Here is a 14,116-nt window from a genome sequence, read left to right as displayed (position 1 = left end):
TTTTTAATAATCCAACCTTATGCGGATCAGATGGTTAGTTGCATGCACAAGTTACGTTCAAACTGTGGCGACCAAATGCTCCAGAAGATATTCTATGACACCGGAGAAGTTAACAAAAAATGCTGCCGCAACCTTGTTCTTGATGTTGGTAAAGATTGCCATGATAGCATGACAAGTTACGTTTAAGGAGAGGATTCCCAAATTTGGCAGAATAGTGAATAAGTTTGGAAAGTTTGTAGCCTCCATCCTCCTCCTCCTTTTCATCACCTTGGTGAAACTAAAGTTTAAGATGTTGTATCTATATATATCATGTTATTATCATTATTTGCAATAAGAATTTGATGCTCCATCGGAACTTCTAAGTTCTAATCATTTAGTGAATTTAATCTATCAATCTATCCTGTTAAATTAAGGCTGTCTAATATTAATGTGAGTTGGTTAATTGGATTCGTAAATTTAAAAACTACATTTTCATTTAGAAGTGGTGAAATGGGTTAGATTAATTAAGTGCTCCGAACACGGTCATATGAAAAAGTTAAGGTTTGACCCTGAAATTCTTATTGAGCTTAAATAAATAAAACACTGGCCTTTCCAGTCCAACCCGATCACAACTTAATACAAAAAGCAAAAAAAAAAAAAACAAGCCTAGCCACAAAACTCGTCAAAAGCTCAAAATTTGTGTTTTTATAAGCTTGAGCTTCATTTAACAATCCCAAATTGAACTTGGGTTTTTTGGGCTGGCAATTGATATATATACCTCCCCTTTTTTCAAAAAAAATTATCAATTCAAATAAGTTCCTCTTTTTTATATGAGCAAAAAAGGATATATATATATATATATATATATATATATATATATATATATATATATATATATATATATATCCTTTTTGCTCATATCGTTTGCAGAGAATATCGGAAACATTTTTTCTGAAAAATAAATTGAGGAAAGGAAGAGGAAAAGTTCATCTCTTCAGAAGATATTGTAAAACTCCAATTCATGACAATCTTAAATATGCAAATATATTATTATTTTTATTTTATAAAAAAAGTTGCTCCTTTACTTTTCCTTGCATTTACTTTTGATATATTGAAAGATCAATCATAGTTTACACTCTCAAATTGTCGCATACGGTATCCAATAAATCATGTTTAAATATGTGTTTACTAGATGGAAGCTACAATGAGTAAGTTAAATTACTTACGCATCGGGCAAAAAATATTTTAAGAGTGTTTTAGTAACCATTACACTATACTTTCCTAATCCATTAACTTTATTTAAGTTGTTAAAAGAGTGGGAAATGTGATTGTAACATGACCTTTAATGAAATAACATCCCCAAAATATCCTCTTCTCCAACCTATAAATTTGAACGTAAAATAAAAATAAAAAAACAAAAAAACAATGGCTCATTCTGCATATATATGGAGACTATGGGAACTTGTTGAAATATTTGTGTAACCCAATCCAACCAAGAATTTGTTAACGTTTTGTGGGTTTTGGTGCTTCGGTATGCAACTACTATTTTTTTTTTTTTTTGCTTTACACCCTTTTTTATCTTTTGTTTTTCACCTTTTTTTGTTGTTCACCAAATATAGGAAACGTAGAACCACGTATGGGAAACAATTTTTTGCCTGCGAATCACCTGATTTTTTTTCTCTATTTTATTTTTATTTTAGATATGATGATGCTTTTTTAAAAATTTTAGATCTGATGATGGTTCTTATTATTTTATATTTTTCTCTCTTCTTTTACGTTTTATGGTAAAGGACATGGGGCGCGACATAGGGATTAAGGAATGGGAACACATAGGTTTTCTTTTTTTACGGAGGAGAAAATGTGGTGAGATTGAATCAATGTTGCGTGTGGGGAAGAATGACGCTTGCATTGCAGATGAGTCTCGGAGGAAGCAGTCCGGATGAGTCTAACAATCAAAATCATGAATTTGTGAATCTAAAATGATGAAATGTCTAAATAAATTTTTTAGAATTTATTTGAGGTAGTTGATAGTTTTTGAGTTTTAAGAGTTTTGGGTTTTAAATATATTTTTTAAAATAATAGATGTTTGATATAAATAAAGTTGAAATGATTTTAAAATTATTTTTGACATGTTTTTACATTTATTTTAAAAAAAAGTTTTGTGAATTTATTTTTTAGTTTAAAAAAACATATATTTCTCACATTTGATAATTACCATTTTGTTATTATCACTGCTCGAGTGCTACCAATATCACCTAAGTCGTTGTCACCATCAATATTGGTTGTCACACTGCACAGATAACACCATCGCCACTATGATCATCATTATCATCTCTAACATCGTTATCGCCACTATTATTATCACCATTGTCAATGTTATCATTATTGTTGTTACCGACATTATTACTACCACCATTAATGTTATCATCACCACTAACAACAATATCACCTCTTTCACTGCCACTACAATCATCACCAACAACATCATTATAACTATCACACCATCATTATTATTGTTACCACTGTTGTCATTAACACCGCTAACATTATTACTTTTCACCACCACTAATACCACATTCGTCATTGTCACCACCATTAATATCTCCTTTGTCACCACCAACGACATTGTCGCCATTGATTGTCATCACCGCATCGTCATTGTCACCACCAGCACCAATGTCACCTCCGCCAGCACAACCACCCCTGATACAACTATCGTCGTCGTAGTTATTGATATCACCACCATTATCATTGTTGTCACATCATACAAAGACACTCTTAAACCAATTTTAGTATAACATGAAACTTTTAAAATTAATTTATTTGAAACTAATTTATTTTAAAAACTAGTTTATTTTTTTTTTTAAAAAAACTATAACTAAAAACTAGTTGTTATTTTAAAAAAAATTGAAACTCGGGATTAAAAATCACTCAAAGCAACCCTTAGAATGACCAAATTGTTAATTTGTGAAATCAAGGGATTACAAATTTAATTTAAACTTTTTTCTATTATATTTTAAGATAAAGCAATTTTCTATTCAATAAAATTTAAACATTTGAACTAATAAATAAACTAATATAATTTTGTTTTATCTTATTGATTTATCAAAATAATAGATTTAGTCAAAACAATGCAAATCCTAGCGTTATCTTTCCCACCTTGACCAACAAATTTATATATTATATAACACAAAGTTGTTTGACTCTTGTTTAGTTGCACATGTTACAATTAATGATAAAATTAAGTCATTAATTTATCTTTTTTTTTGTTAAAACAAACAAAATAAGATTGAATCAAAACATGAAAAAATGAGAAATTACTTTATTTAGAGCGTTTATTTCAATGTATCATGTTATATTTTCACGAATTACATTGTGATGAATATTATGGATTACCCATAGTAATATATATTCTCATTTAGTATATTTTTTAAAAAATTAGTATGAAGTACAAACTCATTTACTTTTTTAAAAAGGTTGGTATGATTTATTTAACAATTGATATATTAAAAGAGTAATTAAGATAATCAATATATTGAATATGATAATTAAGATAATTAATATCACAAAGATTTAACTATTCATTTTTTTAAAACTTTGAATATAAGTATACATTATAAATGATTTCAGGGGAAAAAAGTAATTTTTATTATACTTGTTTATCTATCTATCTAGATCTTGTTTATATCTATCTATATATTATATAAAACAAAAGTGTGAATATGTTTCTTTGCACACATGGTAAATAATAGTGAAATTAGGTCTTTCATAATTAATTTATCCCTTACCTTAAAACAAACAAAATAAAATTCAATCAAAACATAAAAAAGGAAATAATTAATTTATTTGAAACTTTTGTTTCAAGATTTTAGAAATCAATTTCCGAGGAATATTATAACTAACCTATAATAATATATCTTTTCATTTAATTTTTATTAAGAAAATAGTATTAAGGACAAACTCATTTACTCAAAAATAAATTGGTATCATTTATTTGCTTAAACCTATCATGATTAATTTAAGCAATTGATATGTTAAAAGAGTAATTAAGGTGATTAATATATTCAAGTTGATAATTTGAAGATTTTGTTTTTTTTAAATGTTGAATATATATTATAAATAATCTAAGAGTAAAATAAATCAATTTTTATTCTACTCATTAACATGGAGAATTGGATAGATAATAATCAAAACTTGGGTACCTATAATTAGAATTTATTTAAATAACTTTAATTATATGTAAGTTAAGTTGTTCTAATATAATTTTAATATGATTATAAAAATTCAATTTTTTATATTTTTAATATAAATATGTTTTTTTATTTTTTTAGTATAACAATATGCTTTAAATTTATTTAATTTATTTTAATTTTTTTTAAAACATGCCTATAAGCATACACACTTGTCATGCATAGACACAAACCTTAACATGCACTAAAACATATATATATATATATATATATATATATATATATATATATATAAATATATATATATATATATATATATATATATATATATTTAAAATAAATTACAATATAAATATATTAAAAATTATAATAATTTGTAAATTATAAATCTAACATTGGAGCATAAATTATCACACTAGTAGCTGTAAAATGTATTATCTTATTAGTATCAAGGTACTCATTTAATAATAATAAATATTTTATTTATTCTTTATAATTGAAAACGATTAATATAATGTAGAGAAAAATTGCCAACAATCTCAAAACTAAAATCCAAGTTATCTTTATAATACTTGAATTCTATTATTAAAAATATTGATTGAAACGCATAAGATTTAAATACATCATTATTTATTTATTTATTTTCTTTTGATAAACTCAGAAATGAATTTGAACACGATATGTGTGTGGTGGAGCACATGACAGAAGGTGCCCAAAGAAAAAATCGAAGAAGGGTTACCACAAGTCCAGCTGGACAAGGACATCCGTGTCATTTTCTAATTAGGGTTTCCATCTTTTGCCCAAACCCCGCATCTACAAGATTCACAAGGGGTCTCACTAACTTCACCCATCGCCTTAAAGAAACAAGCACGACAGACCAACAAGGACTCGACCGTAGAAATAACTTACAAAAGAAAAAGTCCAGTGGAGAGCCACCACGTGTCCGGATCCACCAATGGGAGAAGGTGAATGAGATCACGGAGTGACCTGCGGGTGAGAGAGTGAGAGTGCAGAAAGAGAGCGTGTGGTGGTGCTATTTGAATCACTGCTTTTGGAGGAACAAAACCCTCTCTCCCGAAAAGCCCAAACCCTTGGCGGCTGCGAGACCCGTTGTGTTCTCTCTTCTCTCTCTTTTTTTTCTCTTTCCCTCTCTTCTTCGCCGCTCTTTTTAGGGTTTTCTCAACTCTTCGATTTGGGGCTTAAACCCTCGCTTCCGATTCAGATTCGGATTTAGGGCTTCCGTTTCTCGATTCTGCCTCCCAAGAAAAACCAGATCTCGTGATTGATTATTCATCATGGCCACCGTTGCTAGTCCCGCGGATCGTATCCTTCTTTGCTATGCAAACTCTCTTTCCTGTTTGTCTTTTCTTGATCTGTTTTATTGAATCATTAATTGGATCCGGTGGATTTTCTTTTCTGAAACTTGATTTTCGGGTTCGGAGAAGGGTGATCTTTTAGGGTTTGGTGTGTTGCTTGCTGATTTATAATGTTTGCGTGTTGGGGTTTTTTTGCTGTTGTGTTCTTGTTAATCTGCTTGAGTTTTTGATGGTGTTGATTTTATGGTTTTGAATTGACTCGTTTGGGTTTGTTGGGTGTTGTTGGGGGTTTTCGGTTTTTTGATTTTTTATTTGTGCTTCGGGTTTTAGGTTTTGTGGTTGTTGAAAAGTTCGATTTTGCATTATGTTTTCGTGTTCCTTTACTCCTGTTTGCACAGAAGCAACTGATTTGCTGCAGAAGCTATCGTTGGAAACTCAGCCCAAGCCCTTGGAGATTCCTGAGCCAACCAAGAAGGTAAAAGCTTGTGTTTTTTTGGACTATTGTTGAAAATTCTTGATTCTTGATTTGACTCACTCATGTTAGTGGTATAAATTTTTAAATGTTTAGCGCAATGATTTGTAGCTGGTTGTGTTCTTTCTGTAAATTGTGTGGTATTGAGTTGATTTGTTCAATTGTGTAGGCCACTGGGAATCAGTATGGATCAGTTGATTCAGGAAATGCTGCGAATGGCCAGATCCCATCGTATGATCGGTCTGTAACCCCAGTGTTGCAGGATTTTATTGATCCTACTATGTGTTACCTCCCAAATGGTTACCCATCCACTGCCTATTATTATGGTGGTAAGTTTGTTTATAAGTACTTTTGGAAGATGACATGGAATGCCAGTAGGGAAACTTTGCAAATGCAATATCTTGCTCAAGCTGAATTTGTTTTGTTCATTGCAGGTTATGATGGAACTGGTAACGAGTGGGATGATTATTCTAGATATGTGAATTCGGAAGGAGTTGAGATGACTTCGGCAAGTATTTTTACCTTCCTGCTTTCCAAAATTCTTGTGCATGCATTGCTCTTTCTGTTACTAATGTTTTTATTTACATTTTATAACATTTTGCCAGGGAGTTTATGGGGATAATGGGTCTCTACTTTATCACCATGGATATGGATATGCACCCTATGGCCCCTATTCGCCAGCAGGGTCTCCAGTTCCAACCATGGGGAATGATGGTCAGTTGTATGGGCCTCAACACTATCAGTACCCTCCATATTTTCAACCGCTAACACCAACCAGTGCACCATTCACACCTACTCCTGCTGTCCTTCCTCAGGGTGAGGTTTCCACCTCTGTTGCTGCTGATCAAAAGCCTCTTCCTGTTGAAGCAGCCAATGGAAATTCTAATGGTGTCTCAAATGGTGGCAATGCAAAAGGTAATAACGCTGTTGCTCCTATTAAACAGGCCAATCAGAATTCATCTTTTAGTTCCAAAGCATCAAATGAAAGGGTTGCTATGCCAGGTCGTGGTCCAACCTCAGGTTATCAGGATCCAAGATTTGGTTATGATGGAGTTCGCTCACCTATCCCCTGGCTAGATGCCCCACTATTTTCAGATGGGCAACCAAGGCCTGTAAGTAGCACAACCATCACTTCTTCGATATCAGGTGGCAACAACACTGCCTCAAGGAGCCAGACTTTCCGCCCTAATTCTCAGTTCATGGTATGCTATATGCATCATATTTTGAAGTGTCTGGTATTACTTTGTTCTATTTGTTAAATCTGATGGCCTTCAAGTCTAATTTGTTGTTTTGGTCTATCAGTTCTTATAGAATTTATTGTGGTGAGCTGTCATGTTTCCATCTAGACTACTGTTATGATTATTTATTCTTAATTTGTTTATTTGTGTTAGGGCTTGCACCACCCAAGACCAATGCCTGCCATGGGAGCCACCCATAGCTTCATAAATAGGATGTACCCCAACAAATTATATGGTCAATATGGGAACACTGTCAGATCTGGAATGGGTTATGGTACACATGGGTATGATTCTCGGGCTAATGGGCGGGCTTGGTTGGCTGTTGACAGCAAATACAAAACTAGAGGAAGAAGTGGTGGCTATTTTGGCTATGGAAATGAGAATGTAGATGGCTTGAATGAACTGAACAGAGGCCCTAGGGCCAAGGGTGGCAAAAACCAAAAAGGTTTTGCACCAACTATTTTGGCAGTCAAAGGGCAGAACTTGCCTGCAAGTTTAGGCACCGATGAAGAGAAAGACAAGACTAGTACCGTTCCGGACCGTGATCAGTATAACAAAGCTGATTTTCCAGAAGAATATACTGATGCTAAATTTTTTGTCATCAAGTCTTACAGTGAGGATGATATCCATAAGAGTATTAAGTATAACGTGTGGGCCAGTACCCAAAATGGCAACAAGAAGCTTGATGCTGCATATCATGAGGCACAGCAGAAACCTGGTGGCTGCCCTGTTTTTCTCTTTTTCTCAGTAAGTGTCTCTGTACATGGTGTTGATCATTTTTATTTTCATTTTTGGTTATTTATATTTAATTTGTTACCTGCCTATGCAGGTTAATACCAGTGGGCAATTTGTGGGGCTTGCTGAAATGATTGGTCCTGTTGATTTTAACAAGAGTGTTGAGTATTGGCAGCAAGACAAGTGGAATGGCTGCTTTCCTCTTAAGTGGCACGTTGTTAAGGATGTTCCTAACAATTTGTTGAGGCACATTACCCTGGATAACAATGAGAACAAACCTGTCACTAACAGTAGGGATACACAAGAGGTAATTAGTTTCTGCATATGTACTAGTCAGTTCTTTGTAATGTTGTTTTGTTTTTAATCTGATCAACCAAGTTTATGTTTGCAGGTAATGTTGGAGCCTGGCCTGAAATTAATCAAAATTTTCAAGGAATATACCAGCAAGACATGCATTCTGGATGATTTTGGCTTCTATGAGGCCCGTCAGAAGACTATTTTGGAGAAGAAAGCAAAGCAACAATTCCCAAAGCAGGCAAGTCACATTTTAATTATATTTAATTAAGTGAAAATAATTGATTGTTTGTGCTGATTGTGTATCTTTGTTATCTTAATTCTACTGATGCAGGTATGGGAAGGGAAACCTGCTGATGAGAAGATTGAGATAAATGGGGAAGTCAATACTCAAAAATCTGAAGTTAGCTCGGAAGTGCTCAAGGAGTCCCTTGCTGAGAAGGATAGTGATGACCACAAAGTTCCCGAGAATGGATGTGCTACAAAAACTGGAGATGCCCCAAAGGGTGCTAAACCAGTTGTTCCTGAGAGCAAGATTGTAGCCAATGGGGTTGTTTCTAATGGTTGCTAAGCTCTACTGTGTTTGAAGGAGGCGGTCCTATCCATTTCAGTGGCATATATTGGTTCTTAGAAGTATTTTATCAGAAACTTGGTACCGCCTGATTTTATCTTTCTTGCCTCTTCTCTTGCAGTCTGAAGATAGAGATTGGTTGCCTAGTGAAGATAAAGATCTGTATATTGAGATTGGCTGGGCGGAGTTACTTCATAGAATGCTAGCACCAATCCCTTCTCATTGGGTTTTGTTTACAGTGGTTAGCTCCTAACAGGCTTTACTCCTAGGGTTTTTTGGGTTTTAGGGTTTCTGCCTAAGATGCTTATATCTTTTGGTTTTTGTTCGGGTTTATCCTTCTCTTTGCCTTTTTTCTTTTTTCTTTCTTTTATTTTACTTTGTTGGTCGTTTCCTGTCTTGTAAATTTAGATCTACTTTGTTGCAGAGCAGCTTTACTTTGTTACTTTCAACAGGGGTAGAAGCAAGGTGGGAAATACTGAAAAATATAGTTGGATTTTAAGTTTGAGTTTTTCGTCTTAATTTAGTCTTCTGTTTATTTTCTATCTGTTGATTGACTTGGGCATAGTGGAAAAAGAATTATATTTGTGGACAATCTGTTATGTAATAGGGGTGTTTTTCTGGCTATGAAGCTCACCATATTGTTTAGTTAAATTAGTCCTTCCTGTTCTTATTAGATATTTTTCACCGTTAATTTTAGCTAGTATGATCTAGTTCCTTAGTTAAATTAACAGCATACTTCAATTAAATCAAATAACATTTGTTACTGATTGGCCTGATTATGGTACTATAATTCGTCCCGGTTTTTTGATGCATAAATCTAGAATTTGTATTTAGTCGCGAAGCGTAAGATTCATTCATTGAATGTTACACCCCATCCTCAAAAATGTTGCATAGCTCGTGGCATGAGGTATATATTATAATAATAGTGAAGTAGCCAATTGCAAATCAGACGTAGGAAGCTACCCTGTAAAAAACATTTTCATACTTGACTAATAATACGGCATGGCCTTGTGGTGTTAGGACTTGTCTTTATTCTCTCTGTATTTAATAATAAATAGGAGTAAATTACTATTTTAATCTCTGAAATTAAGAATATAAAAATGAAATAGAAATTTATTGATCATAGTTCATAATTTGTGTATATTTTCACCATAAATAAATTATACATTATTAATGGCTAAAATGACGGCAATTTTGATTTTAAGATTTTATTTGATATTTTATTAATTTCCAATTATAAAATTCCTTTATTTTCAGAGGAGACTAAAAATGATAATGTTGGCTGAGGGTTTCTCTTTCTTTTTTCAGTCATTTTTACTCATCTTTTTTCGTGAGCACCCGAGTTGTACCCACGCCACCTGTATTTCCATAGTCATCAATAACAAAACCTAAGTTCTTACCTGAAATTGACATTTTATCTTTTGGGCGTAAAGTATTTACTGTTTGCAATATAAAGTATATAGAAAAAAAGTTTAGAGAATTTGACTAAGGGCAAGAAGCTTTGTTGAAACGATTGAGACAAATAGGACATGTTTATTACAATAGAAGAAACAAACTTTCATTAGTATAACTCATTCTAATCTGTGTTCGGATAACGTTAGTTACTTGGACATTTCAAGATCCGGTCTCCTATCAATCACTTCGCTCGATGAGTCTTCAGGAAATGCATCGGGATAAGTAGCCATAATTTTTTATTTCATACTTCTGCAAGAGAGGGTTAACCAACCTTTAATGTAAGATTTCGTAAAGTAAATAAATATGAAAATAAGCCACAAAAAAGAAACATAAGAGATATGTGTCTTTGGGAGGGGGGGGAGGATAGCAAGCACGGGTGGAAGGTTCTTTCATTACATTATTATACAATTAACTTATGCTCCTTCAATCCTTTTTCTTTTACTGTTTATACTCATCCTAGGTTTTCCTCCATTCTTTCCCCCTCGTTTTCAATTTTGGATTGTTCCCTAAGCCACTGCTTCAAAGGCCCAAAGCTATAGTTTGTTAACATTCTGACTAAGTTACCTGTTTTAGTATTCACTTCAGTTAGTAAGTTGTCAACACCTGAATGCTGAGGCACAAATTTCAATGAAGAGCTAAATGGCTCGCCTTGCATTAACTAGAAAGGTGTTCCTAAGGCTGTAGAGTATGCACTTCACCAAGTGAGTGCCTCAACCTGCAAGAGGTGACCCCTTCTGTTGCCTTGCCTAGGAACCTTTGGTGCCTTTGACTAGAGGGAAACATTCAAATAGTAGACACATTTTGCTTGTTTTTGTGCACAATAGAGAAAACACTTAATATTACACAACGAAAAAGTTTGATAAGAAGCATTATAGTGAGCAAACATAAAAGAAAATCATCTAGTCTTTATGTACATATGATGTCAATAAATGCATATGTAACTTTTCATCATATAGAACTAATCAAATTATAACCTTTATTATATTTCAGGCATTTATTTAATTATTGAACTTGAAGACAAACAAACCAGTGCATAGATATCTATAAATATGCACAGTTGCAGACATGGTGCACTTTGCACCTGTACGTACTACACTAAAGTATTTCCCTCTACACCTAAGTAGCCCTACCCATTTTTGTCTAAAAATCTCAGCTGCTGATTGGCCTATGAACCAACACACCAGCTAGCTCATTGTCAAGCCAGATCAGGTCCATAATAGGAAACTTAAGAACCAGATACAATGATACAGAAGTGTTGAAACCCAAAAAAGCATTCACCATATGAACAAAAACATGAAGAGCCAACAACAAAGTGCGGAAACCTTTGTGCTTATGCGACCACAACTAAAGCCTTCGACTCTAAGTATAACAATTCAACTAAACCAATGTATTATTGTAATGTATCTATCTGGGACATCGTTGAAATTTAAGAAACGAAACTTAATTGTGAGACAAATATAGATGATAAACTTGATTTGCTCGAGACCAGAGAGAAAGCCCATACAGGGAGTGTGGAGATAGAACCAATTAGAGGATACATTCATGGTTTCCATGGAGATCAACCACAGGAAATAGAAGGAACCAACATAGGTGTACAGTGACAGTTCTTTTCAGACAAATGAAGATAAATAAATAAATATATGAGGGATTGATTATGACTTGAAAAAGCCAGTTTATTCTTCTGTTAGACAGAGGGAACAGCCGGCCCATCTCCATTAAATCACCCTGTGATATGTCGATAAGAAGAATGGCTGCTAATTCCTAAGAGCATGACCAATGAAGGAATCACATGATTATTTGTCTATTAATTTTCATACACAAGAAAACCAAAGGCTTAAGCTGTTAGGTGGAGCATAACACAGGATTTTATAACAAACTTTGAACTTAGGATATAGGAATAAGTTCTTCAAAATATAAAACAAAATCTTCCGCTTGCTTCTTACTCCCTTCTCTCAACTATCATCTTCAAATTAGGCTAGTTTTACAAGTAGGAGCTCAAAATAGTGGAAGAGTAAAAATTTGAGCTATATTGATAAACTAATATAACCATATATATAGACGTACAAGAATAACATAAAGCTGCAGCCCAGTAACGTGGAGAGTAACTTGGGAGCCAATATCTAATTCCTTAAAGATAAGGATTAATCAAATCACTAAAATATCTAAAGACTAGTTCAAAGCCAAACTAATGCAAATCTTAACAATTCAACATCCTCCCTTAAACTGAAAATCTATTAATTCAGTTTACATTTGGACCAACACATACTCCTAAAAGACCAGAAAGCTTTACATGCAAATCTAGCTTTAATGGATTGGTCACTATATCCGCAACAAAGATAGACTATAGGATCACACAAGAAACACATCACTGATAGAAATAGTGACAGACAGATAATTTAATAGTTTGACACCACTCGCCTACATCCACAAAAACATCTCAACAAATATGCAGTTTTCAGGACAAACTACCCTCCTAAAAAAGAATACCTGAGCTTCTGAAAGATATAATCAAGGTCGGACTTGACAGACCTCAAAACACGCGTGTTTCTAGCGATGTCGCCGGAAATCTCAGCAAAGCAGTGCTGAGAGAAGTCGTTGAAATGCGACAACACCGCATTGCTATCCTGCAACCTTCCCAATCTGAAACACATTTCAATCAATTAACGAACACACAAACCAATTGAATTGGAGGAGATTGCGAGACGCACATGGTGTGTTGCATGAGGTTAAGGGAGTGGAGATCATTGGAACTCACTAGGGTTTTCAACTCGCGCCAAATCTCTTCCGACTCTCGCTTTCCTTCTCTGACCACATTCTTGCTCTGTCTCTACCTCTTTCTCCTTCTCCTTCGTTACCACCGCAAAACGCATCGTTTCATTATCACCAAACTGGGCCTATGGGTCCAATTTGTCATGCTTCTGGATCTGGATCACGTTAGAAGTTAACAACATTAATGAAGTAAAAGTCTAATATTAATTAAAAATACTATTAACAATACTTAAAATACCTTGTCTAAATTTGATTTTGAATAACTATATGGACATTTTAAATGTTTAGGAAGGAGTTTGTCACTTATGACTACTCCAGAATTTTATGGGCTGCCTTCTGTTCTCTAATTTTTTTTATATATATTCATTATATACACCAACAAAATATTTTGATTCAGTATAGATGAGTTTTAAGTCTAGAGACAGTACATAATAGAATTACTATCTTAAGAGATTTCGTGTGTTTTTGGTTTCCGTTGAAAAATTCTTAAACAATTGTTGAATTAAAAGTTACAAGTTTTTACTTCTCACAAAATATGCATGAGAATGTTGTCCATTCAACTTAACGTGAAAATAAACACAGTCTAATTGCAAAAAATCTAATAAGTTATGTATTCAAGCATTCTTAAGGTCATTGTCGTTATGACAAAAGAAAAGTTATGAAACCAAAGTTCAAAGGGTGAGTACTGATCAGTAGACTTGGCCCAACACAAAATCCCAAAAACAATAGAACAATAATAATTATTAACTCTAGAACCGAAACAAGCAAAACAATCCAAAAAGTCCCATTCAGACTACACACACGAGCCAGTTGTTTCCATCTTACAATAACAATTAAGAAACAACCAAAAGATTATTATGCGCCTTAATTGGAGATATTTGAAGCCAATTAAAATAGGTAGAAATTAATACCCAGTTGAGTTCACGAAAATGTTTAAAACAGTGAAAAGTTCACTGATAATGACAGAACAGAACACAAGTATCCTCCTACCCCACTATTTGATTTCTTCTTCTCCAGTGCTTTAATTTGTTGTTCTGATAAGTCTTTTAAAACCTGCAAGGCTGCAAGACAACGATGTGTGTTTCTTTTTGGCATCT

At 33.5% G+C, this 14,116-nt stretch overlaps 1 protein-coding gene and 1 pseudogene across 2 annotated transcripts; one reads left to right on the top strand and one right to left on the bottom strand.

Moving 5' to 3' along the window:
• Positions 1 to 5,221: 5,221 nt before the first annotated feature.
• Positions 5,222 to 9,446, top strand: LOC114421771 (YTH domain-containing protein ECT4-like). Of its 2 annotated transcripts, XM_028387837.1 has the most exons (10): positions 5,222 to 5,492; positions 5,884 to 5,960; positions 6,127 to 6,286; positions 6,392 to 6,465; positions 6,563 to 6,872; positions 6,960 to 7,159; positions 7,349 to 7,942; positions 8,025 to 8,237; positions 8,322 to 8,465; positions 8,559 to 9,446. In XM_028387837.1, the coding sequence occupies exons 1-10, from the start codon at positions 5,465 to 5,467 to the stop codon at positions 8,793 to 8,795; spliced, it is 2,037 nt and encodes a 678-aa protein (XP_028243638.1). In that variant the 5' UTR covers positions 5,222 to 5,464; the 3' UTR covers positions 8,796 to 9,446. The 2 variants fall into 2 exon arrangements, with proteins under 2 accessions (XP_028243638.1, XP_028243637.1); XM_028387836.1 differs by having other exon boundaries at positions 6,563 to 7,159.
• Positions 9,447 to 10,275: 829 nt separating this feature from the next.
• Positions 10,276 to 13,125, bottom strand: LOC114422960 (annotated as a pseudogene).
• Between the last annotated feature and the right edge of the window lie 991 nt (positions 13,126 to 14,116).

Source organism: Glycine soja, chromosome 8 (assembly GCF_004193775.1).
Source record: "Glycine soja cultivar W05 chromosome 8, ASM419377v2, whole genome shotgun sequence".
NCBI lineage: Eukaryota > Viridiplantae > Streptophyta > Magnoliopsida > Fabales > Fabaceae > Glycine > Glycine soja.
The sequence above is the reverse complement of the archived record's forward strand: the minus strand, read 5'-3'. Positions and strand labels throughout refer to the sequence as shown.